Source organism: Nycticebus coucang, chromosome 17 (assembly GCF_027406575.1).
Source record: "Nycticebus coucang isolate mNycCou1 chromosome 17, mNycCou1.pri, whole genome shotgun sequence".
Classification (NCBI taxonomy): Eukaryota; Metazoa; Chordata; class Mammalia; order Primates; family Lorisidae; genus Nycticebus; species Nycticebus coucang.
In genome coordinates, this window is record NC_069796.1 from 66564153 (window position 1) to 66590697 (window position 26545).

Sequence of the window (26545 nt, forward strand, 5' to 3'; positions counted from 1 at the left end):
TTGTTAAATAGGGAATCTTTTCCCCACTGAATTTTTTTAATTGGCTTGTCAAAGATCAAATAACAGTAAGTAGCTGGGTTCATCTCTTGGTTCTTTATTCTGTTTCATACATCTACCTCTCTGTTTTTGTGCCAGTACCATGCTGCTTTGATCACTATCGATTTATAGTATAGTTGGAGGTCTGGTAGAGTGATTCCTCCTGCTTTGTTTTTATTTCTGAGTAATGTCTTGGCTATTGGAGAGTTTTTCTGATTCCATATAAAACGAAGTATTATTTTTTCAAGATCTTTAAAGTATGACAGTGGAGCTTTAATAGGGATTGCATTAAAATTGTATATTGCTTTGGGTAATATGGACATTTTAACAATGTTGATTCTTCCCAGCCATGAGCATGGTATGTTTTTTTATTTGTTAATATTTTCAGCTATTTCTTTTCTTAGAGTTTCATAGTTCTCTTTATAGAGATCTTTCACGTCCTTTGTTAGATAAATTCCCAAATATTTCATCTTCTTTGGCACTACTGTGAATGGAATAGAGTCCTTAACTGTTTTTTCAGCTTGACTATTGTTGGTATATATAAAGGCTACCCATTAATGAATGTTAATTTTGTAACCTGAGATGCTGCTGTATTCCTTGATCACTTCTAAGAGTTTTGTAGTAGAATCCCTGGTGTTTTCCAGATATACAATCATATCATCTACAAAGAGTGAAAGTTTGATCTCTTCTGACCCTATATGGATACCCTTGATGTCTTTTCTTCCCTAATTGCAATGGCTAAAACTTCCAAAGCAGTGGAGACAATGGGCAACCTTGCCTGTTTGCTGATCTGAGTGGAAATGATTTCAATTTAACTCCATTCAATAGGAGTGTTTTTGTAAAATAAATCTTGTCCTACCACTGACATGTGGTCAGTGGATTCATTCTTCAAATCACTGAGACCAAGAACCTACTGAAGACAAAATTCTAGTATCAATACCATTGCACTGTAGCTGGGGAGACAAGACCCTTTCTCAGAAAAAGAGAAAACTTTGTCTATTACTAAAACACAAATTTTTGTCCATTAAAAAAATTTTTTTGCCAGGGCGGTGCCTGTGGCTCAATGAGTAGGGCGCCCGCCGGCCTCATATAACTAGGGTGGCAGGTTCGAACCCCACCCCCACCAAACTGCGACAAAAAAATAGATGTGTGTTGTGGCGGGCGCCTGTAGTCCCAGCTTCTCAGGAGGCTGGGGCAAGAGAACCGCCTAAGCAGAAGAGCTGGAGGTTGCTGTGAGCTGTGATGCTGCGGCACTCAACTGAGGGCAACAAAGTAACAAAGTGAGACTCTGTCCCTAAAAATAATAAATAAATAAATAAATAAAATAATTTTTTCCAAATTATTGAGTTGTAGGAGTTCTTTAAATATCCTGAATATTAATCAGAATATTTTCAGATTTTTAAACATTATGAGTGACTGAGGGAAAAGTCTCAATCAATAGAGATTAATTGAGCCAGAGCTTGAGGGCATGCCTGGAAAAACATGAGTCATAGATGCATCTATGGCTGTTTTTTCTTTTTATTCTTTCTTTTCTTTTTTTTTTTTTTTTTTAGAGACAGAGTCTCACTTTGTCGTCCTTTGTAGAGTTCCATGGCTTCACAGCTCCCAGCAACCTCCAACTCCTGGGCTTAGGAGATTCTCTTGCCTCAGCCTCCTGAGAAGCTGGGACTACAGGCGCCTGCCAAAAAGCCTGGCTATTTTTTTGGTGCAGTTTGGCCAGGGCCGGGTTCGAACCTGCCATTCTCAGTATATGGGGCCGACACCTTACTCACTGAGCCACAGGTACCGCCCCATGGCTGTTTTTTCTAAAGAGGTTTTCAGGAAGTTTAGTATCTGTATAGTTTCCTTAAAGGGGGAAAAGCCTGAGGGAAGTGGCGCCAGGCAGGGAGGCAAATGATTACATTTCTTCTGAGTCTTACAGCAAATGTCTGCTGCAACCATTAGTTAGTGTCCAGCAAATCTATATTTTACAATACAATAAGGTAAAATGTTGCAGGGAAAAAAAGGGTGGGGGAGTAAAAAGAAGAATCAATAATGCAGAAGTCTCAGAATGATTAAATTTCATCTCGCCTTTGTTCTGCATGTGGAAAATGAGATGGTTATGGACATACTTAGTTTTAGGATGTAGACTTAGATTGCAGATCTACGGTTACTATTGACATGTCTTTGTTTTATGAGGAATATACATTTTGAAGGGTTTTGAGATCAGCAAAGAACAATTTATAAGCAAGCAGCAGTCAATGGAAATGCCTAAGGCCTTTTGCTTTTCTGTGGAGGATATGGCTAATGTATTAGTCAAACTTAAGCTATTCAACCATAAAAACTGTCCTGTTCTTTTTGTAATTTTGTTGTGCTAATGTGGTGAAAAGGTCATTAGACCAGAAAAAAGAAAAACTGAGGGTGTGTTTGTTATTATTACAGGTCATCCTGTAAGAAATGCCTTATTTTGAATCAAAAGTTTAGTTCATTGTATCTCAAACAAGTATTATTATTAACCAAAGGATGTATCTAAATTATTGACACAGTTTTACCATCTTAATGGTACCTTGTGGAAGCTTGCAGAGCAAGTGGCAATGAAATAATGAAAAGTGTTTTCCACAGCTTGCTGAGAATGTTTTTTCTTTGCAAGAAGTGGTCCAAAGCCTGAAAGAAGTAATCGGTTGGTGCTAGGTCTGGTGAATACAGGGATGACAGAATTTCCAAGCCCTGCTCTGTAGTTCCAGCAGAATTGTTTGTGCCACCTGTGGTCAAGATTGTCTTGCAAGAGGATTGGGCTGTCTCTATTGACCAATCTCAGCTGCTTAATAACAAGCATATTCATCATGTTGTCCAAATGGTTGCAGCAAACATTTGCTGTTGGCAATTGACCAGTTTTCACGAAACTGTAGTGGGTAATACCAGCTCAGGAACACCAAACAGACACCATTAGCTTTTTTTCATGAATACTTGGTTTTGTACTGTGTTTCAACACTTCATCTTTATCCAACCATTGTGCTGAATGCTTGCAACTGTCAAAAAGAATAAATTTTTCATCACACATAACAATATGGTATAGAAATGGTTTACCTTTTATTGAAGGGGTTCGTGGCATGAGGAATAAAGAGGCTTGATGCAAAGTCTATGTCAGGGGTATTGAGGATCTCTGGGAGGAGCCCTCCCCAGCAAACCTCAGTTGTATTTATATATGTATAACATGTATAACAAGGCAGGAAAAAGTATTTAAAAGTTACTTATCAGACATCAGCACCATAAAAGGACATGTTCAGTGTCTAACAGAATATTCTCCAATTTGTTTTTATAAAATCTCAGCTCTTTTGTAAAAGCTCTTAAACAAGACCTCTGCCTCTAGCATCAACAGACCTTTGGAATCTAGACAATCTTTACCATAACCATTAGGCCTGATATTGCCTCACATGTACATTCTCCCTTGGAGACCAGTTTTCTGATCTCCTGCACACACACAACTCACATGTCATTCTACTGATTCTCCAGGTCTAGCAAGAAGGAAGTGAGATGCATGCTAAAGATCAGGTCTCAGTTTCCCCTACAAGTTATGACAATAGAGAAAGGCAAGCTTCAAGATGATTTCCCTTTTGATCCTAATTTAATTCACAGGAAACTCATTTATTAAGCTTCTTTACCTTGCCAATTAGTTTCAAATGGCCCAATACAGTTGGAATAGTAATGTCAAACCTTGCTGCTAACTCACACATAGGTTCAGATGGATGGACTTCCTCTATGGCTTTCAAGTCTTCATTATCCACCTTGGTGTCCTGTCACCCATGTGGCTCAGTTTCATGATTAAAAAATCACCGGAACAGGGCGGCGCCTGTGGCTCAGTCGGTAAGGTGCTGGCCCCATATACCGAGGGTGGCTGGTTCAAACCCTGCCCCGGCTGAACTGCAACCAAAAAATAGCCGGGTGTTGTGGTGGGCACCTGTAGTCCCAGCTGCTCGGGAGGCTGAGGCAAGAGAATCGCTTAAGCCCAGGAGTTGGAGGTTGCTGTGAGCTGTGTGATGCCACGGCACTCTACCGAGGGCCATAAAGTAAGACTCTGTCTCTACAAAAAAAAAAAAAAAAATCACCGGAACAAAACTTCTTAAACCATCCATGTATTGTGTGTTCATTCGTTACATTGTTCTCAATCTGTTGATATTTAAAACTGCACTATTTCCATGACACAACTCATACTTGACAATAACACAAACTTCTGATTTACCCAGGGTTTAACAAAATTTGGTCTAGATAAAAATTCCAAAGATAATCATAAGCCAAATGTGCTGTTTCAAAAAAACAGGATGTATACCTTCGCAATAAAAATAAAACAAGATGTGTCAAAGTGAAATGTCAGAAATATCAACCGTCAATCTTAATGCATAAGGAAATCGAACATGTCATACCTAATAACCTTATATAATGCTTTTACACAAGGTTGTGGAGTAATAGTTATTCATTTGGGGAAAAGATAGATGGGTGTTGCCTTAGTCTCCAGACATAACTAGCCTTTGGCAAAAGGAGTTTGGGGTTCCTGAGATTCTTTTAAAAACTTTCCTTTTTAAGATACATGTATTAAGGTTTTTTCCCCATTCTGGAGTTTGCTGATTCATTTTTTAATGGTGTCTTTTGATGAGCAACAGCTTTTAATTTGGATAAATTTTATCAATTTTTAGAATTGAATAGCTTTGATGTCTCTTGTATCTAAGAAATATTTGCTTATTTTTAGGTCATAAACATATCCCCCTATATTTTCTTTTAGGCTATTTTAGTTTTTACATCTTCACGATACTAATTTTTAAGGTGCCCGTCTAAATGCAAACACCAAAAAAATATATTTTTTCATAACTTACAGACCCAAATGCCTCAATTTTACCATGTGCTGTGTGCTCTAGATGGGTAGAACATAAAGAGTAACTGATTTTTTGAATAGCTCAATTTATTTGTTTTATTTTATTTTATTTTAATAGGTTTAGAGAGTACAAGTTTAATCCTGTGACACGTATGTATTATGGAGTGGTAGAGTTTGGACTTTTGGTGCACCCCTTACCCTAGACATGTACTTTATACCCTACAGGTTAATTTTTCATCTCTTCCCTTTCCAACTTCTCCTCGTGAGTCTCTAATGTCCAACATACCACTCTGTGTGCCCTTGTGTAGCTATAATTTACCTCTGTCTTGTGAGAACATGCAGCATTTTTTTTTCCAGTTCCTGGGTTACTTAGGATAATGGCCTCCATTTCCAACAAAGTTGTCATTTCCAACAAAGTTGTTGCAAAAGACGTTATTTTATTTTTTCTTATCATTGTGAATGGTTCAATTTGAATGTCAATTTTTGTTCTTTTTTTTTTTTTTTAATTTTTGTTCTTAAATCGGTACAGTGTTTCCAAGTTTAACGGAGCACATTCATTACTCTTTAAACTCTTTTTTTTTTTTTTTTTGTAGAGACAGAGTCTCACTTTACTGCCTTCGGTAGAGTGCCGTGATGTCACAGGACTCACAGCAACCTCTAGCTCCTGGGCTTCCGCGATTCTCCTGCCTCAGTCTCCCAAGCAGCTGGGACTACAGGCGCCCGCCACAACGCCTGGCTATTTTTTGGTTGCAGTTCAGCCGGGGCTGGGTTTGAACCCGCCACCCTCGGCATATGGGAACGGCGCTCTTTAAACTCTTAAAAATATTTATCGGGCTTAGCTCTTAGAAAATGACTTTGTTCTGTAGTCTGTAGTGCAGGCTTCACTCACCTAGAAGTCCTTAATGATCCTTGAGGTCTGCTCTACATATCATTCTCGCAGATGGTCAGAGGGTAGGACGTTGTTAATGGAAATGACCTGATGCATTTTAATTTGTGTGTATTGCTACCAGAGTACCTTTTACTGTCCTTTGTAATAACTAAAAGTTTTCTTGCGGAGAGTCCTAAGAGATAAGGGGATTTCCAGCAAAAATAATAATAAGAGGAAAAAAAAAAAGGATTTGGGGACGGGCACTGCAGAATTTTACTAAACATTCGGTGGCAGTAAGGCATAACTAAATTAAATTATAAAAATTGTTCCTTTTTTTCACAGGAATCCAGTGAACGATCTGTGTGTTTTCAGTTGCTGGCTCTTTGCTTTTCCTCTGCAAGAGAAAATTGCAACAAGTTTTGACAGGAAGTTGCTGGTTCTTTTTTTTTTTTTTTAATAGTTCATTCTACCAAATGGTTTTGCTAATGTACCCTGGCTTGGCTGGCAATTAAACATGAAACTTCTCATTGGGTATTTTCCAGACTACTATGGGGAATCAGCTGCCAGCTTACTGCCATGTGGAAAACGGCACGAGATTCCGGGATTGGAATCAAAATGCTAATTTAAAAGGTCAAGCGAAGCTGTCCCTCACGTTTTGGCGTGCCTGCACTCTCTGTAGGCAGAAGCGAACAAGCGGAGGCTGAAACCCGTCCGGTATCTGAATTCCTGAAATAATTTTGGAATCATGCCTGAAATGCTGGAGGATATGGAACAGGTAAGAACTAGCAATTCAAGAAATGAAGCATTCTATCTAGAGCAGGCGTCCTCAAACTGTATTTATTCCCGTTTTGTTTTTTACTTCAAAATAAGATATGTGCAGTGTGCATAGGAATTTGTTCATAGTTTTTTGTTTTTTTTTAACTATAGTCCGGCCCTCCAACGGTCTGAGGGACAGTGAATTGGCCCCCTGTTGAAAAAGTTTTAGGACGCCTGATCTAGAGGAAGAGTTGTTTTGAAAGCATTCCAGCGAATGCCCGATAAAAGCAGAATGGGTTTGTAAAAATAATAGAAGTGGGTGTCATTCATTTCCTTAAAACAGTACCTGGGCACACAGAAGAATAAATCAACTATAGTTATTGACCTATGGAACGAGATTATGGTGAATTTAGCTGAATCTCAGTAACTAGCAAAAATAAAATGGAAAACAGAACAGCAGTTTCATTTATCGGATTTAAACACAGTGATATATGTGAAGATTCTGTTAAACAAGTAAGGAATTTTCGTTTCGGTTGTGTGCTTCAGACTTTGTATAAATTGAATCATCTAATTTAACTTTGAGATGCTGCTCTTTAAATTTATAGACTTAGCCACCACACGAAGTTAGACATCGCCTGTGTAAGAATGACGTTTGATTCATATAGACCGTATCATCCAAAGAAAATGATTAAAAAACATACCCGAACATCTGCATCCACAACTGTACCTAACTTTCAGGGCAAGTATCAAACCACATTTTTCAAAAGTCAAGTTAAAACCTTTTGCACCGCTGCTCTGGGAATCGAAATGCTAATTGCATATCCAGGTCCTTAAATCTTAACGTTGAACACTCTCCCCACCACCCAATTTTAAATTAATTGCAACTGAAACTTTTAAATAACATTTTCTAGTTTTTAAAAGAGTGTTGTTGAGAGGCTCTTGGATCTGGTCCCCTCCCCCAACTCTTTTCTTTGTTGTCTCCGGATTATTTTTGTTCAGTGCTGGGGCAGTCCTTTCAAGGATTCGCTCAATAATGCTAGTCCGATGAACAGTAAATAATAGCCTGGATTAAAACAAAAAAACAGTAAAATTGAAAAGTGAGGGACTGCAGACAGTTACTGTTCCAAAGAAACTTTTACGTTTACATGAATAAGAAAGTGAGTTCTTGTTGGGGCTTTGGGAGGAAAGAAAGTCTGGGGCCTCTGCCATAGAAAAACTTTTCAAAAGGCTGCTGGGCCCTTATGTATAAATTATGCTAAGAAGGATTAAGAAAATAAGGCTTCCATGGGTGGCGCCTGTGGCTCAGTGAGTAAGGCACCAGCCCCATATACCGGAGGTGGTGGGTTCAAACCCGGCCTAGCCAAAAAAAAAGAAAAAGTTTAATAAAAATAAAAAAAAGAAGAAGGCCGGGCGTGGTGGCTCACGCCTGTAGTCCCAGCGCTGTGGGAGGCCGAGGCGGGTGGATTGTCTGAGCTCAGAGGTTCAAGACCAGTATGAGCAGCAGTGAGCCAGAGTAAGACCCCGTCTCTACTAACAACATCAAAAATAGCCAGCACCGCCAGAGGAAGAAGAAAATCAACAAAAAAGGAGTACTTCAAACAAAGAAGAATGAACAAGCAAACTGAAATTCAAACAAAAAAAAAAAAGAAAGAAAATAAGGCCTCCTTAGGAAAATCCAAGCAGTGGTCACGTTTGCGGGTGACGTTTAAAGCTCGATCTCCTGGCTGTCTGGACAAAAATTCCAGACTGTTGGGTCTGGATCTGCAAGGTCTTTGCTGGGGTTATTTTTTTGCGTCAATTTCCCAACTCTCCAGTTTTGACTCGAGGACTCGGCGGCATTGAAGTGGAAGGAAAATCAGTTGGGTGCTGGGTAAGCCTGAACACTTCGGGCTGTTGGTTTGTATTTACTTTTTAAAGGCGAATAGTAGTAGAAACCCTATCATTGCACTCTGGTTGGCTCTTTAATTTTACCAAGTCTGAGCTCGCAGAGTTCAAAGCTGCAGCCTCCCTGGCTGAGCGTCTCAAAGGGTCGTCTTCACTTCTGTTAACGCCACTAAGAAGTAGAGTCCGGAACTCTACTACAAGGGGTTTATTATAGGTAAAATCCAAGAACCTGCGTTTTGAAGAGGGTACCCCAAACTCAAATAATTAAACACCTTTTTGGTTAAAAGTAGTTACATATTTTTGAGATTTCACACACCCTAATATTTAGGATCCCAGAAAGACAAATACCTGACCTGCTAATACTTTTATTTTTATTTCCTTTTTCTAAATCTTTCAAACACACACCTAAAGCTAGAGATACGTTCACTGTGCTCTTCCCTCCCCCTCTTCCTCCCAGGACTTCTAAAACGTTTTATTCGATTTTTTAGATTACTTGCTCAGTTGTGATTATTATGCACTGCGCAGCCTGCAGACTTGAAATTCTAGGGCGATTCACTTAAATCCTAACCGCGGTTAAGAAGAAAAAAGAAAAAAAGTACACAAATAAGCAAAATCTCTACAAATTTGAAAGCTTTGCTTAAAGTGAGGGCCTTTGTTTTGTATACCACTTTAAGAGATGGCGCGAGGGCTGGGAAAGAGCGTCCCACGTGTGCCCGCCCCCTTCTGGGGCGTCGGCGGAGCGTGGCCAATCAATGGATGCAACCGTGGCGGCGGAAGCCGGAAGCAAGGAGTGGGGTCGATCTAGGCCTGAGAGAGGCGGGCCGAAGGCGACTGAGCTAAGGCCCGCGGCAATCGTGATTGCGGCCGCTGTGGCGGCGGCGCGAAGACGGCGGGCATGGTGGGGCGGCCGAAGGAACTCTCCATCCACTTTGTTCCTGGAAGCTGCCGGCTAGCGGAGGTGAGGGAGTCGGTTCTGGGGTGGGAGTTCTATGGTAGGAACCTGAGACGCCAGGGGACCAACCATGTCTGCGGGGAGATGGGAGCTTCCCAGACGCGACTCATCCGAGTCGGAGCCTTGAGTAGACTCGGCGCCTCCTTCCCGGGGTGGTGGCATAGAGTTTGTTTATCTCGGTGATTTCTTTCGCAGCCACTGCGGCCGGAAGCAAGTATGCGGAGGTTTTACTTTCGAGGTCTGTCTCAGCTCCTGGGAACAGAGTTTTTCCATAGTTGTTTCTGTTTTGAATCTTCAGCTCATGTTTGGTTCAAATTCCTCAATCTTAAAGCTCATACCTTTGAGAAAAAGGGAGGAACATGGCTTTTCAGAAACAGTATTGGAGATAATAAAGTCTTAGTTTGATTGTACCAGGGATAATAGGGTTAGTCTTCATAACTATGAGACACTGTTACTGCCTTATTTTACAAATGAGAAAAATGAGGTACAGTGGGTGAGAAATTGGCCCAACTTCGTTCAGTCAAATGGGTGCAGGGATTCAAATATAGATGTGTTTGTCGGGCTTTGAACCACTATGAAGTTTCCATGAAGGAATAGTATCATTGGTATCTCCTCATCCACTACTCCATTATATTTCAGAAGTCCCCCCAGCCTTCTTCAATACACAAAATATTTCCAGGTTGCTTATAAGAGGATTTCTAATGCCCAGACCAATACATCTACAAGAGACTATGGCTGGGTTTTGGCTGGTGTGGTTCTTTTGTTTGTTTTTGCCTTTTTTTTTTTTTTTTAAAGGAAGAGTCTAACTCTTGTTGCCCAGGCTAGAGTGCTGTGGCGGGCTGTTTTCGATAAGACGAAGTTTTTATGTTTCCAAAATTTATTTAGTGTTTTCAAATCACTTTGGGTTTTTCAGGATAAAGTTAGTATTGATGGTCTAATTAAATCTGTGTTGTTCCTTTGTGCCCCAAACAGTTCTAAGTGCGTGTTACATATTGTTTACGTGCATTTATGTGTGTGTACGAAGCTTAAGCTACTTTTCACAGTAGTTCAGTAAACAACAATGGCTTTTCATGTTTTCCTTCATTAAAACTGAAGTTTGGCAGCTAAAACCTTTGCAATATACTTGTTGCTCTCTTAAAACCTGTAGAATTAAACTCATGAGAATGGAACTATTTTATAGTTTACATTATATTTATCACTAAAATTTAAGATCTTTATTCTTAGTGATATTTCATTCTTTTCTTTTCTAGAAATTTTTAATAGAATTTAATACAGTAGAAATCACTATCCCAGACTACTGTGTTAGACCAGGCATCCTCAAACTTTTTAAACAGGGGGCCAATTCACTGTCCCTTAGACCGTTGGAGGACCGGACTATAGTTAAAAAAAAAAACAAAAACAAAACTATGAACAAATTCCTATGCACACTGCACATTTCTTATTTTGAAGTAAAAAACAAAACGGGAACAAATAGAATTCACACCGCCTCATGTGGCCCTTGGGCCGTAGTTTGAGGACCCCTGTGTTAGACAATTGGGAATGAGCCCTTGATCTCCCATAACCTGTATAATTTGGTATCACTTGATTAGCTAACAGTAAGAACATAATAAATGCAGCTCTGCTTTCATTTATATGTATTTAATTTTTCAAATCTTTTTGAAAGATTTGAAAGATTTGGGCTCTTATTAGAAGATGCAATTAAGATTGCAAAAAATACTGCCAAACTATGATACATTAATAAGATTCATGTCTTTTATTTAACAAATGTTAAAATGAGGAAGAAGTGTGCTTCATAGAACACAAGTATGCAGAGATCTTAATTCACTGCTCCATAAATCTGATCACCTGAAGTGGTTGAATTCCATACACCAAAGGGTTTTTTCAATATGAGGCAGAGATAGGTGTAGGGAAGCTTGAATTGATATTTGATCTACTTAGCTCATGTAGTAGAAATTGAGAAAGTAGACTTTCCGCGCAGGCAAAATATTTTCAAGTCTTTACTGTGATTTGGGTGAACTAGACAATCTTTTATTCTTTTTTCTGAGTTCGCTGAAGCGTTTTGGCATTCTCCTATTTTGTGTAACATTTGTGGAGTGAAGGTCCAAAGTAATTCTGAGAGGACTGTTTCTTTTCAACAATAAAAAATCCAACAAAACAGTGTACACTTTTAAAAGCTTTATATTTAAGAGTACTGTTTATAGAGAAACTGAAAAAAAGATTTTTTTTTGGCATCTTTTAAGAGCTCCTCAAACTGCAGTCTTCAAATGACTATAATCAGCATCACCTCAGAACTTGGTAGGAGTGCAAAGGTAAGGTTTCTTAAGTAGCCAACTCTTTTTCGCTGTGTATTGGTTAGACTCTTTGTGGTAAGAACAATATAGAAAATGTTAGAAATGTGGAACTATGAAGTTGGAGGAGCCTTAGTCATCTTGTCCAAATACCTCATTTTTTTAGTGAGGAGCTAGATCAATAGAGATGGAATAAATTCTCCATACCATAGTTTGTGGCAGTGTATAAAACTTTTATCATTCATGAAACCAAATATAAGTCCAGAGGACTGAGACAAAATTCAATGTATTTGGCTTGCCCAATTAAGCTAAAAGACTCAATTTCTGGTTCCAGGTTTTCCCTTTTTTTATTGCGGACATCTTTAGACTTCAGATTCCTCACTTTGGGAATAGAATCTTCCCTATCAGAGCTGTATTTGTGGTTGAAAGGTGTATAATGTATGTTTATATAACATGGTAGTTTTAAAATATCTTTTAAATAACTTTTTAAAAAGTTCCCTGCTCTTCTGATAAGGAAAATTCTTAAGCGTTTACATTTGACCTTTGGGTACTATGTACAGTTTCATATTTTCTTTTAGGGATCTTACATAGTACCCTGGGGTATAAAGATAATGAAGTTGTATTTTCTGTATGCAACCAAATATTCTTTAAGTGTAGTGTATTCCCTCAAGAGCTTTTGTTCATCTGGAAACTTAATACTGTAATTTTATTGACTCCAAGGTGCTCTTGAGTGTAAGATCGTTTGGGCTCTTATTAGAAGATGCAATTAAGATTGCAAAAAATACTGCCAAACTATGATACATTAATAAGATTCATGTCTTTTATTTAACAAATATTAAAATGAGGAAGAAGTGTGCTTCATAGAACACAAATATGCAGAGATCTTAATTCACTGCTCCTTAACTTTTGTAGATTGCATTATACTTTGACTCCCTGCTTTCCTTTTTAAGGGGGAAAGATGTTGGGGGTGGAGGGTTCAGGCCCGTGAACCCAGCATTTTGGGAGACTGAAGTGGAAGATCCTGTGAGTGGTCTTATGTACATTTCAAGATCACCCTGATCATCACACTGAGACCTTGTCTCTATAAAAAATAAAATTAACCAGGTGTAGTGGCACATGCCTGTAGTCCCAACTACTGGAGAGGCTGAGGTGGGAAGATAGCTTGAGCCCAGAAGTTCCAGGTTGTGGTAAACAAACAAACCATTGTCACTACCAGGAAGGTAAATGGAAGTTTTTTGGTTTGTTTGAAGTAGCGATTTGGACCTTTTTTAATGCCTTGAACTTTCCTAGAGTTCAAGATTACAGTGCTCTTCAAACTGCAATCTTCAAATTACCATAATCACCATCACCTGGGAACTTGGTAGGCTTGCCAAGGTCCCAAACCCAGACCTACCAAATCTGGAAGCCTTCTCAGTGATTTTGATCCATCCTGAACACTGAGAACCACTGACCTAAGAACTGTCATCTGTTTGTTTGCTTCTATAGAGTGAAGTAAAAGCTGAGAAATTCAGAAGAAGCCAAATCATGTATCTTTTGTACTGTTTTCCCACAAATCTTTATAGTATTTATCCTGTTTAAATTGTTTTCTGATTGTGTCCTTCCTAGACTTGACATGTTTTCTCCTCTTTATGTTCAGCCTTTGTAGAGCTGTTTTCTTGCCAAAATTCAAAGAAAATATTTTCCTGGCTGAAATCCTTGTTGTCATAGATCTTTTGGCTTAAAGCCAAGTTTTACTACAGAGAGCCTGAGTGAAATTTCTTTCATCTTTTAAAATTTTGTTAATTGGTCAAACTATGGAAAAATAATTCTTAAAAATTTACATTTTTATAGCCTTTCCATATTAGGTCTTGCATCTGCTAGAAATACCTCATTTTGGTATTTTTACAGATTATCTTTGGTTATTGCGTATATATTTAAGTTTTGGACAGCTCAGAATTAGGTGACTATAACAACTCTTGACATGAAAGGGCCTCAGGTTGCTTAAAATTTAACTCTTTAAAAGAATAGTTTTTTGGGGGCGGCGCCTGTGGCTCAGTCGGTAAGGCGCCGGCCCCATATACCGAGGGTGGCGGGTTCAAACCCAGCCCCGGCCAAACTGCAACCAAAAAAAATAGCTGGGTGTTGTGGCGGGCGCCTGTAGTCCCAGCTACTTGGGAGGCTGAGGCAAGAGAATCGCTTAAGCCCAGGAGTTGGAGGTTGCTGTGAGCTTTGTGAGGCCACGGCACTCTACCGAGGGCCATAAAGTGAGACTCTGTCTCTACAAAAAAAAAAAAAAAAGAAGAATAGTCTTTTGGGAGAAGAAGAGAATTTCTTAAACTATGGCTTGGAAATATACCATTTAAGTTGTTTCCTAAATAGTGGTTCTTTTAAATTTCCCTATACATGGAATATTTTGGTTTTTTACAATAGAAACAGGTCACTTTAAAATATTTTGTTTTTCTTTCCTTCTATGTTTATTAATTTTATGTAGGTCAATTTAGAGTTAACTCAGGAACATTTACTAATTATGGTTAAACTTAGCATTTTAGCCTCATAAGGACCAAATTTATTTCCTCAATAAAAATTTCTTTAAAATGTTGACTAATTCTCTAACTCAGCCCCATCGAAATATTGAGATTTGAAAGAAAATTTGTTGTTAAAAACTGCGGATCATCTTGCTTTGTCAGTTTTCTTATCCTGTAAACCTAATTTTTTCTTCCTCAATAAATTTTGTTTCACACTTAAAAAAAAAAAAAAACTGCGGATCAGAAATGTCAGGTATACAGGGTGGTGCCCGTAGCTCAGTGGGTAGACCATGGCCAAATACACTGAGGCTGGTGGGTTTGAACCTGGCCTGGGTCAGCTAAAGCAACAATGACAACTGGAACAACAAAAAATAAATAGCCAGTGTTGTGGCGGGTGCCTGTAGTTCCAGCTACGTGGGAGGCTGAGGCAAGAGAATTGCTTAAGCCTAAGAGTTTGAGGTTGCTGTGAGCTGTGACACCAGGAGACCCTCTACCCAGGGAGACAGCTTGAAACTCTGTCTCAAGAAAAGAAAAGAAATGTCAGGTATAACCTAAATACTCAGGCCATAAAATAAGCCTAAAACAGTTCTCTTTAGAGGCTTAGAGCACCTTGGTCATCTATATAGGAGCAAAACACATTGTACACATTTATGAATTGAAGAATATAATTAAAGTTGGTTATTATTCATTCAGGCATCATCAGTGATAAGATTTTTTATGATTAGGGAATAAAAGTCTTATGTTCTTTTTTGGATAAGATTATTAAAAGTTAAGTGATACAATTGTTGATATAGTTTGGTTAATCTTTGTTATAACTTTGGACTTGAATTGTAGATATGAAACGTGAATCAAAGTACTTATTTAGTGAAAAATAATGGTGACTAATTGTTTTAAGAGGATGATTTTCAAAGTAAATAATCCCTTTGTCTTTTAGGAGGAAGTTAACATCCCTAATAGACGGGTTCTAGTTACTGGTGCCACTGGGCTTCTGGGCAGAGCTGTATTCAAGGAATTTCAGCAGAATAATTGGCATGCTGTTGGCTGTGGTTTTCGAAGAGCAAGACCAAAATTTGAACAGGTTAATCTATTGGATTCCAATGCGGTTCATCACATTGTTTATGATTTTCAGGTATGGTTTAGTATATTTTAACATATATGTGAACTAACTTCAGAATTGTCTGGATGATAATGGAAAATATCCAGGCTGTCATGGAAGTTACTGTACTTGACAGCTCTAACATATTAAGCAGCAACAAAATATAGGATACTTTTTTTTCCCTTTTTTCTTTTCCTTTTTTTTTTTTTAAGCATAGCAAGGGGTATGTCATTAATAAAAAGGTTAGATTGAGACACAAGTTGACAAAGATAGAAATATGAAGCATTTTATAAACTTAATGTTATGGAGTGCCTTCCAAGTGATACTTTCTCTGAAAATGTGTTGTTGGTGTTGTTTTTTTGTTTGTTTTTTAGCATTTTGGCACATATATATATATATCCTTCAGTTATTTTTCTTTTATTATTTCAAAATTTTACAGGGGTACAAATAGTTTTTGGTTACATGGATCACTTTTATAATTATTGAGTCAGCATTTTAAGTGTGCCCATCACCAAGATAGTGTTAGGTAGGTTTTTGCCCATCCCTTCTTATCCCCTTTTCCCTGCATGATTTCCCTGAGTTTTCTTTGGATCCTTTATGCGTATGTGTTCTCATCAGTTCCAATTTAATAATGGTGTGTGTTTTTTCATTCTTTAGATACTTTACTATGGATAATGGTCTCCAGTTCCATCCAAATTGTTGCAAAAGTCTCCTCCTTTCTTATGATTGAGTAGTATTCCATGGTATACATGCCACACTGTGGTAATCCACTCTTGAATAGATGGGCACTTAGGTTGGATTCCATGTTTGCAATTGTTAATGGTGCTATAATAAACATACAAGCGCAGATGTCTTTTTGACAAAATGACTTCTTTTCCTTTGTGTAAATACCCAGTAGTGAGATTTCTGGATCAAATAGTGGTCTTCTTTTACTTCTTTGAGGCATCTTTGTACTGTTTTCCATAGAGGTTATACTAATTTGTGGTCCCATTAACAGTGTGTAAGCGTTCCTTTCTCTCTACATCTGCACCCACATCTGTTGTTTTTGGCCTGTATAATAAAAACCTTTCTAACTGGGGTAAGGTGATATATCTCATTATGGTTTTAATTTGTATTTCCCCTATGATTAGTGATGTTGAGCATTTTTCCATGTTTATTGGCCATTTGTCTATCTTTTGTAAAGTTGCTGTTCATGTCTCTCGCCCATCTTTTAATGAGTTTTTTTTTCTTGTTGATTTGCTTGAGTTTTTTGTGGATTCTAGTTAATAGCCCTTTACCAGATACATAGCTTGTGAATATTTTCTTCCATTCTGTAGGTTGTCTATTTATTCAGCAGTGCAGAAGCTTTTAACTTATCAAGTCCTTTTAATTTTTGTTGTTACATATTTGCCTTTGGGATTGTCTCTATAAATTATTTGCCTAGGCTGTTTATCTAGAAAAATTTTTCTTGCATTTTCTTTCAGCATTCTCATGGCTTCATGCTTTACATTTTTTAAGTCTTTTATCCATCTTAAATTAATTTTGTGAGTGGGCAGAGATGTGGATCCTATTTAGTTCTTACACATGTAGCTATCTTATTTTCCCAGCACTACTTACTGAATAAGTCTTCTTTTCCCCAGTACATGTTATTGTCTGCTTTGTCACAATCAGTTGGCTGTTTGTGGATGGTTTTATATCTGGGTTCTCTCACTGTTCTGTTCCATTGGTCTGTATCTCTATTTTTGTGCTGGTACCATGCTGTTTTAGTTACTGTAGCCTTGCAGTATAGTTTGAAGTCTGGTAATGGATACCTCTAGATTAGCTCTTTTTCTTAAGATTGCTTTGGCTATTTGGGCTTTTTTTCTTCCAAATGAAGCATAGAATTATTTTTTCTAGATCGGTGAAATACGACGTTGGTATTTCAATGGGGATTGCATTGATTCTGTCAATCACTGTGGGTAGTATGGAAGATTTAACATGGTAGTATGGTAGTTTTAACATGAACTTGATATATTTTTCCATTTGTTTTTGTCATCTGTGATTTCTTCCCTCAGTGTTCTGTAGTTCTCTTTGCAGAGATCTTTCACCTCCTTAGTTAAGTATATTCCTATGTGTTTTATTTTCTTTATGGATACTGTGAATATTACTGAGTCTTTGATTTGACTCCTGACTTTATTGTGATTGGTGTAGAAGAGTGCTCCTGATCTGTATACGTTGATTTTGTGACCTGAGACTTCACTGGATTTTTTTTTTTTTATCCATTTCAGGAGTCTTTTGGCGGAGTTTTTGGAATTTTCTAGTTGTAAGGTCATATTTTCAGCAAAAAAGCAATAGTTTGACCTCCTCTTTTCCTATTTGGACAACCTTTCTCTTGCCTGATTGCTCTGGCAAATCTTCCAGCACTATGTTGAATAGAAGGGGTGACAGTGGGCACCCTTGACTTATTCCAGTTCTTAGTGGGAATGCTTTTAATTCCCCCCCATTCAGTATGATGTTGGCTGTGGGGTTTATCATATATGGCTTTTTATAATTTTGAGATCTGTCCCTTGTATGCCTAGTTTGTTGATAAATGCTTTCTGAATGTTAATCTGTAAGTTTTATAACACTGCAGAGTAGATATTTCCATTTTAGAGCTGAGAAAACAGGCTTAGAGAGGTTAAATAGTTGTTGGCCATTGTCACAGAAAAGTTTCAGAAAAACTTAAGTTTTGTTCTACTTCTGATCAAATTTAGAGTTGAGGTTCTTTCTAAAAGTAGTCTCAGGTTGGGTGTGGTAGTCATGCCTGTAATCCTAGCACTCTGGGAGGCTGAGGCAGGTGGATTGCTTGAGCTCAGGAGTTTGAGACCGGCCTGAGGAAGAATGAGACTCCGTCTGTACTGAAAATAGAAAAACTTTTAGCTGAGCGTTATGGCAGGCACCTGTAGTCCCAGTTGCTTGGAAGGCTGAGACGAAGGATCTCTTGAACCCATTAGTTTGAGGTTGCTGTGAGCTATAGCACTCTAACTTGAGCAACAGAGTGAGACTTTGTCTCCAAAAAAAAAAAAAAAAGTAGTCTTAGGAGCACTTGCATCAAAATTACTTAAACTTGTTTTCAGGCTTCACTCCCAGAGATTTTAATATAGTAAGTCTGCGATGGGGCCCAGGATGCTACATTTTAGGAAGCACCCCAGAATTAATGCATATTCAGGTTTGAATTCATAGACAATGCTTACTTAAGTACCCTGTTTCTCCAAAAATAAGACCTACTTACAGGAAACATAAGACGTCCCCTGAAAATAAGACCTAGCGCATCTTTGGGAGCACACCTTAAAATAGGGGAAATGGGGTAATTACTGAAAAGAAGAAAGCTTGGTATGTATATTAACTCTGCTGTCAGTAGTCTTCCCAAATCTTGGCTCTGGCCTTACTCCTCTAGGAACCAGATGGTCTGTCTTTTCCATTAGATTATGAAATCCTTGCTCCTTCTACAGTGCCTGTCCTAAGTGGCATACTAAACATTCAACTGGCAATATAATTTTTATGGATTGTTGGTATATTTTTTTTAAGTGATTGGTAAAGAGATGCTTTCACTTTGATATGGATTGTAAAATATTTAGGACATATTAATCGCATAAATGATAGCTCTTTTCCCCCATCCAAACTGGGGGACGGAGCTTATTTTGATTTAGAAATAAAGTTGTTGACACAGTTTTTTTCTGGTTTTATCTAGGGATTACTAAATTACTCTTTCAGTGCCTATATATATTTTAAGGAAATTTGAACTTTGGGGGGAAAAGGGAAGCATAGCAAAACTACATTTAAAAATTTAAATTTAGTCGGCACCTGTGGCTCAAAGGAGTAGGGCTCTGGCCCCATATGCCGGAGGTGGCAGGTTCATACCCAGCCCTGGCCAAAAACTGCAACAACAACAACAACAACAACAAATTGATTTAACACACTTTTCTCTGAATTAACTTACTCTAGGAAAGCTGTAATTTCTGTTTCATTCCATTTTTTGTTAAAAATGTATCAATGCTTAACTTCTAGCCCCATGTCATAGTACATTGTGCAGCAGAGAGAAGACCGGATGTTGTAGAAAATCAGCCAGATGCTGCTTCTCAGCTTAATGTGGATGCTTCTGGGAATTTAGCTAAGGAGGCAGGTAATGATGACTTCATAAAATCTTCATTAATATTTTATGAATGAGTAAAGATTAAAGTTTTGAAGAACAATTATAAGTGATTTTATTTTATATATTATGAATAATCCAAGCAATGTCATAAAGATTTAATAGATTTGTCCCTTTTTCTGTAGCTGCAATTGGAGCATTTCTCATCTACATTAGCTCAGATTATGTATTTGATGGAACAAATCCACCTTATAGGGAGGAAGACATACCAAATCCTCTAAATTTGTATGGCAAAACAAAATTAGAAGGAGAAAAAGCTGTCCTGGAGAACAATTTAGGTAAGATATAACCTCTTTATCCCCTAGTTGTATTTGAGGACTCCTTTTTGTTTGATTTTATATATATGCAATACTTTTAATTAGAAAAAAAATCCCATTAACAGTGTGTACAGATACATCTGCGCTGTGGGAGGCTGAGGCAGGTAGGCAGGTAGATTGCCTGAGCTCAGAGGTTCGAGACCTGTATGAACAGCAGTGAGCCAGAGTAAGACCCTGTCTCTACTAACATCAAAAATAGCCAGACGTTGTGGTGGGCGTCTGTAATCCTCGCTACTGGGGAGGCAACGGGACAGAGCATTGCCAGAGGAAGCATTGAAAAAAAGAAGAAAGAAAATGAACAACAAAAAAAAACAAAACAGTACTTCAAACGAAGAATGAACAAGCAAGCTGAAATTAAAAATAAAAATTAAAAAAAAAAAAAAAAAACTCCTATAGTGCACATTTTTATGATCTATTTTGAAAAAACAGTGCAATATCTTTTTTCTGTTAACATTGTTTTTTCTGTTTTCCTGAATGTATGTTTGTATATACCTACATATTTACATATATATAAAATTTATACCCTCCTTGAAAAAAGAGATTTAAAATTACAAAGAATGCAAGCTTTCAGGGAGAGAAGCATGAAATGTGGTTTCATGAAAGCATCTTTTGTATATTTAAAAGAAGATGTATGTTGGGGTGGCGCCTGTGGCTCAAAGGAGTGGGGCACCGGCCCCATATACTGGAGGTGGCGGGTTCAAACCCAGACCTGGCCAAAAACTGCAAAAAAAAAAAAAAAAAAGTATGCATTTGCCCTTTTACAATGGCATTAATCTATCCAATCATACAGATAGATTTCCCAAAGGCCCCTCCTTCCAACACTGTTGAATCTCTGATTTTTAATATGAATATTTTGGAAGGGACAAAAACTTTCAAATCATAGCAATATTTATCGTCACTTATCCAGTAATTTGACATTGAAATGAAAATATTTGTTGTCTTTCAGTTAAAGTGTTAATTATCCAAAAGCACTTATACCTAAGTGCTAAATACCTCAAAATTTCTTTTTTTTTTTTTTTTTGTAGAGACAGAGTCTCACTTTATGGCCCTCGGTAGAGTGCCATGGCCTCACACATCTCACAGCAACCTCCAACTCCTGGGCTTAAGCGATTCTCTTGCCTCAGCCTCCCGAGTAGCTGGGACTACAAGTGCCCGCCACAATACCCGGTTATTTTTTGGTTGCAGTTTGGCCCGGGCCAGGTTTGAACCTGCCACCCTCGGTATATGGGGCCAGCGCCCTACCGACTGAGCCACAGGCACCGCCCAAAATTTCTTAATCAGGCAATGAGTGGGTCATGCCTGTAATCCCAGCACTGGGGGAGTCTGAGGAGGACTGATTTAAGGCAGGAATCTGATACCAACCTGGGCAACATCGTGAGACCCTGTCTCTACAAAACAAAAATTAGTTTGGTAGAGTGTCACATGCCTGTAGTCCAGGCTACTAGGGAGGCTGAGGTGGGAGAATCCCTTAAGATCAAGATTTTGGAACAATGATGAGCTTTGATTATGCTACTGGGTGAGATCTTAGCTCTTAATTTTTTTTTTCTTTTTGAGACAGAGTCCCACTTGGTCACCCTTGTGTAGTGTACTGTGATATCTTAGCTCATAGCACTTGGTCACCCTTGGTAGAATGCTGTGGTGTCTTAGCTCACAGCAACCTCAAACTCTTGGATCCTCAAGTGATCCTTTTGCCTCAGTCTCCCAAGCAGCTGGGACTATAGGCACCTGCCACAATGCCCAGCTATTTTTTGGAGCCGAGATTTGCTCTGGCTCAGGCTGGTCTCCAACCTGTGAGCTCAGGCAATCCACCTGCCTCGGCCTCCCAAGTGAGGATTACAGGCGTGAGCCACCGTGTCTGGCTCCTTTTTTTTTTTTTTTTTTCTTAATTATTGGTGGTAAGAATAATGTGAAAACCCACTTCACGTAGATTCACCAGTTGTTAATGTTTATCCCCATTCGTTTTATACATGTATTTTTGCCAAACCTATGAATAGCTCGATTTTCTCCCAAAATACTTCACCGTGTTTCTTCTAACAGCAAGGATGTTCTTTACATATGTTACAATGCAGTTACCACATTTCAGGAAATTTAACATTTATATAGCAGCATAATTTGGTTACAGTACATTAGGAATTTTCCCAGTTAGCCCCCAGTGTTCTTTATTGCTTTTATTTTTTAATCTGGCAATCAAGGATTATTCATTGCATTTGGTTTCCTGGTAGGCTTTATATTTAACAATCATCATATTGTAGAAGTTACATGTAAAAATACTCCAAATGACAGAAGACACTTAACAAATGTGATCCTGAATATTTTTGAATTGTTACTACAAGTGAGCTATGTAATTTTAGTATATTTTTATTAAAAGACAAAGTTTCTACTTGGATATTACATCACACACTTTCTTTTTTGTTTTTTGCAATTTTTGGCCAGAGCTGGGTTTGAACCCGACACCTCCGGCATATGGGGCTGGTGCCCTGCTCCTTGGAGCCACAGGAGCCGCCCACATCACATACTTTCTTATCATGTGGAAACTCAGGAATTGCTCACCATTAAAAAAACCTGCTTTACTCATCTCTAGGAGCTGCTGTTTTGAGGATTCCTATTTTGTACGGAGAAGTTGAGAAGCTTGAAGAAAGTGCTGTGACTGTTATGTTTGATAAAGTGCAGTTCAGCAACAAGTCAGCAAACATGGACCACTGGCAGCAGAGGTTTCCCACACATGTCAAAGATGTAGCTACTGTGTGTCGGCAGCTAGCAGAGAAGAGGATGCTGGTGGGTTTTTGGAGGAAAAGGTTCCTAACTTCCATCTAATGAAGATCTGTTGTGTCTTTTCTGTGCTTAAACTTTCATAGCTGTACTTGGAATGTTAGTGAAAAAAGTTAAATGTTGTTTAAAACTAGGAGACCAAACAAAAGTAATTTACAGGGAATAGACTATATGTATGAAGAATAAAAATATGCCCTCATGTTTCGTTTCTTGTATACTGTAGATCTCGATTTTTTTTTTCCCCCCTTTGGGTAACAAAATAATCACCTAATGCCTTTGAAGAAGGATATTATAGTTAAGATATATTTAGTGCCAAAGAGGAAGGAATCATTTTGGCCACTTAAGAGTAATGTATTATTATTTTTTTAAAGGTATTTAAATGTAAGTTTATTTTAAACATATAAAAAAGTACTAAGAATATTCATACAAAGAAGGATTAGACACTGATTTAATTTAGAATATTAATAATAGTATGACCGGTTTTTTAGTACGTGAAATTTTACCAAGACAGTTTTAAAGAATGCTTAATTTAGGTCATCTGGAAAAATAGATTGATGCTAAGTTGTGATTTTAGCTAAGGATAATTAAAAATGCCAAGTTGGACTGTTTCCATAAAAATCTAATCACTTTTAGTATTTTCACTAATTAAATAAAATTGGAGCTATATTTTATTTTAAAATCCTTATGGCTAAGTTCTAGAAATGCTTTTTTGTGTTTAGTTGGGAATATTTGTATGAATTTGATTTTAGATATCTTATAGAAAGCATTCCAGAAAAGGAGAGTTTCATTTTAGTTCCTAGACCTTTTAAATTAGCTTTCTTGTAAAATCTGTTATACTTAACTCTAGGTTGAAACCCTTTGGAACTTACTGTGTCATTGTTCTTAGGATCCGTCGATTAAGGGAACCTTTCACTGGTCTGGCAATGAACAAATGACTAAGTATGAAATGGCATGTGCAATTGCAGATGCCTTCAATCTCCCTAGCAGTCACTTAAGACCTGTAAGTCCATGGCATTTAAAACTTTACTTTTTTCAAAAGTTCATATCCATTACTATGTAATGTGTGTAACTGATAACATTTTTCCTATTGTTTTGGAATGTGTTGTATAACTTCATTTCTCAGTGTGAATCAAGTGAACTGTGCTTGTGTGTTGGCAATTTATTGCTGCTTTTTTCTAAATTACGATCTGTAAAGAAGACCATGAGTATTGATGAATGAAGTTTGTAGGAAAAATACTGTCTTGATTATGGCAGACATTTTAATCTTTTAAGGATGATTAAATCAGATCTCTTGCTCTAAGGCAGCAGTTCTCAACCTGTGGGTCGAGACCTACAGGAACTATATTAAAGGGTTGCAGCATTAGGAAGGTTGAGATGAAAACCACTGCTTTAAGGGTTAAAATGAAGTAGCAAGTGTATATAAAATCTCAAGATGCATCTTTTCATTTACTTACTTTTCTTTGTTTATTTTTCTTTAAAGATTACTGACAGCCCTGTCCTAGGAGCACAGCGTCCAAGAAATGCTCAGCTTGATTGCTCCAAATTAGAGACCTTGGGCATTGGCCAGCGAACACCATTTCGAATTGGAATCAAAGAATCACTTTGGCCTTTTCTCATTGACAAGAGATGGAGACAAACAGTCTTTCATTAGTTTGTTGGCTGTGTTTATTATTTTTTTTTTTATTTGTAATGAAAAGTATAGTATGTGGCACTTTTTAAAGAAAAAAGGAAATAGTTTTGTATGAGTACTCCTTAATTGTGACTCTTATGATCTTTCAGGTAAATGATGCTCTTGCACTAGTGAATCGGTCTAAAGAAATAAAAGGCAATGTTGCCTTGTTTGCAGTAATGATATTTCTGTTTATCATTTTGTTTGTTATGGCTTAACTTGCATTTTGAGTATAATAAATTATGATTCTTAACTATTTGAGAACCAGGATGAAACAGATCTGCTGTAGACTTTTTTTTTGATGAGATGTATTCATTCCCATAATTCCACATTTTCAGGGTTTTTGCAATTATTTACCCTTTTATGTTGATTATTTTAAAGTATGTGAAATAACATGAAAATCACTGGTGTTCGTTATTTGCTTTGCTTGAGCTCAGATCAAAATGTTTGAAGAGAGAAACTTTATTTTTGCAATGTAACGTACAGTTTTTATGCTTGAGATATTTCAACATATTATGTATATTGGAACTTCTACAGCTTGATGCCTCCTGCTTTTGTAGAAGTATGTAGTGAACACTTGAGAGAAAGGGTGTGTGCGTACTTGTATTTTTTTAATATAAAAATATAACTGTCCTTTTCACTCCATGTTGCTAAGTGATATTTCATATGTGTGGTTACTCATAATAATGGGCCTTGTAGTTTTTGACCATTTATGAATAATAAATATATACTGCTGGCATGTAATACTTGGCTTTTTTGTATTTACTTCTCTTTTTAAATGTAAGAACCAAATTTCTATACTAATTCTTTGTTGCTTTAACTTTTTAAAAATGATAGTCTTATGCCATGGAATACTGTTAAGTCATAAAAAATATGGAGACTTTACATCTTTTGTATTAACCTGGATAGAGCTGGAGAACATTTAGTAAAGTAATACAGGAATGGAAAAGCAAGTATCCAAATGTAATCAATATGAATCCAGTAGACTAATTAATATTAATACACACCTACACAAGGGAAAATTCAGGTTGGAGGAGAGGGAAGGGAGGATTGGTGTGCACCCAACTAATGGGCACCATGTGAGGGTATGTGGCGCATCTCGTGGGTACAGGACACACTACAAGGACCTCACCTAACAAACATAACTTAATCGTTTTCTCATAATTAATATGAAATTAAAAACAGTCTTATGTAACATCTGACATACAACAAAATACTATGTTTAGATAAAAGCACAGTAAAATGAACACTGGCGAATATACTACTGGAGATCTAGAATGTTACAAATACTGTGCCAATTGTTTTTTAACTAAAAATAAGTAGCTATATAATAATTATCTAGTAGATCCTTGAACAACTCAGGAGGTAGAGGTGCTAACCACCTGAGCAGTCAGAAATTCCAGGCATGACTTTTGACTCTAAAATTTGTAACTATTAATATGCTGCTATTGGCTGGATGGGTTATAGATAACATAGTTAACACGTTTTGTATGTTACGTGTTACATTGCGTATTCTTACAATAAGGTGAACTAGAGAAAAATGTTAAAATCAAGGAACAGCCAGGTGTGGGGCTCACCTGTAATTCTAGCACTTGGGAGGCCTGAGCTCATGAGTTTGAGACCAGCCTGAGCAAGAGCGAGACCCCTGTCTAAAAATAGCTGAGCATTGTGGTGGATACCTGTAGTCCCACCTACTCAGGAGACTGAGGCAAGAGAATCACTTGAGCCCAAGAGTACGAGGTTGCTTTGAGCTGTGACACCCACTCTACTGAGGGTGACAAGGTGAAACAAACAAACAAAAAAAAACAAGGAACAGAAAATGCAATTACCCTTCAGTAAGTGGGAGTGGATCATCATCAGAAAGGTCTTCATCTTGACATTGAGTAAAGAAGAGGAGTTGGTCTAGTTTCAGGTGGAAGAAAACCCACATGTAAGTGGACCCATGTAGGGGGTTTCTTTAAAACTTCAAGTTTTTTTTGAAGACTGCATAGTATTAGAGTATTTACCTAAATTACGTAATTTTCAGATAACCTTACCCTCAACCATATTTTAGGTCTTTTATAAGGAAGCCAGAAAGGTGGAGTGACTCGTCTGATTTTGCTTCTATCCAGGGCTCAGTGCAAACCCTGATTTCCTATGTTTTGGTTTCTCTTCTGGGATAGTCTTTCCCAAGACTGATCTTATTCCCTCATAGGACACAAAGCATTTGTTTCTAACTTCCTAATTTACTTAGAATTTAGAATTGGGTGTTTAGACAAGGTCAGATTTGGTCAATTTGGTTAAAGCAGTAATTCCCAAATCATAATTGTGTTTTGGAATTAACTAGGGAAATTTTAGTGATCCCTGAGTTCTACTGTGGAGCCACTGAAATGCAATTTCAGGAATCGAGGCCTGCTAATCTATTGGAAAAGGT

General features: G+C 37.6%; 1 protein-coding gene across 2 annotated transcripts; it reads left to right on the forward strand.

Annotated features, from left to right (window-relative positions):
• Positions 1–6192: 6192 nt before the first annotated feature.
• MAT2B (methionine adenosyltransferase 2B) lies at positions 6193–24876 on the forward strand. 2 transcript variants are annotated; one of them, XM_053567018.1, is made up of 8 exons: positions 6447–6525; positions 9065–9348; positions 15069–15263; positions 19236–19350; positions 19503–19655; positions 22276–22469; positions 23350–23463; positions 23944–24876. In XM_053567018.1, exons 2-8 carry the CDS (start codon positions 9286–9288, stop codon positions 24112–24114), a joined length of 1005 nt encoding a protein of 334 aa, XP_053422993.1. In that variant the 5' UTR covers positions 6447–6525; positions 9065–9285; the 3' UTR covers positions 24115–24876. The 2 variants fall into 2 exon arrangements, with proteins under 2 accessions (XP_053422995.1, XP_053422993.1); XM_053567020.1 differs by lacking the exon at positions 9065–9348 and having other exon boundaries at positions 6193–6525.
• The last annotated feature ends 1669 nt before the right edge of the window (positions 24877–26545 follow it).

Excerpts from the sequence above, each read along its gene's own strand:
- MAT2B (XM_053567018.1), top strand. The coding sequence starts at position 9,286 with ATGGTGGGGCGGCCGAAGGAACTCTCCATCCACTTTGTTCCTGGAAGC. Across the intron at positions 22,470-23,349 it reads TAGCAGAGAAGAGGATGCTG|GATCCGTCGATTAAGGGAAC; the intron begins GTGGGTTTTTGG and ends CATTGTTCTTAG. Across the intron at positions 23,464-23,943 it reads CTAGCAGTCACTTAAGACCT|ATTACTGACAGCCCTGTCCT; the intron begins GTAAGTCCATGG and ends TTTTCTTTAAAG.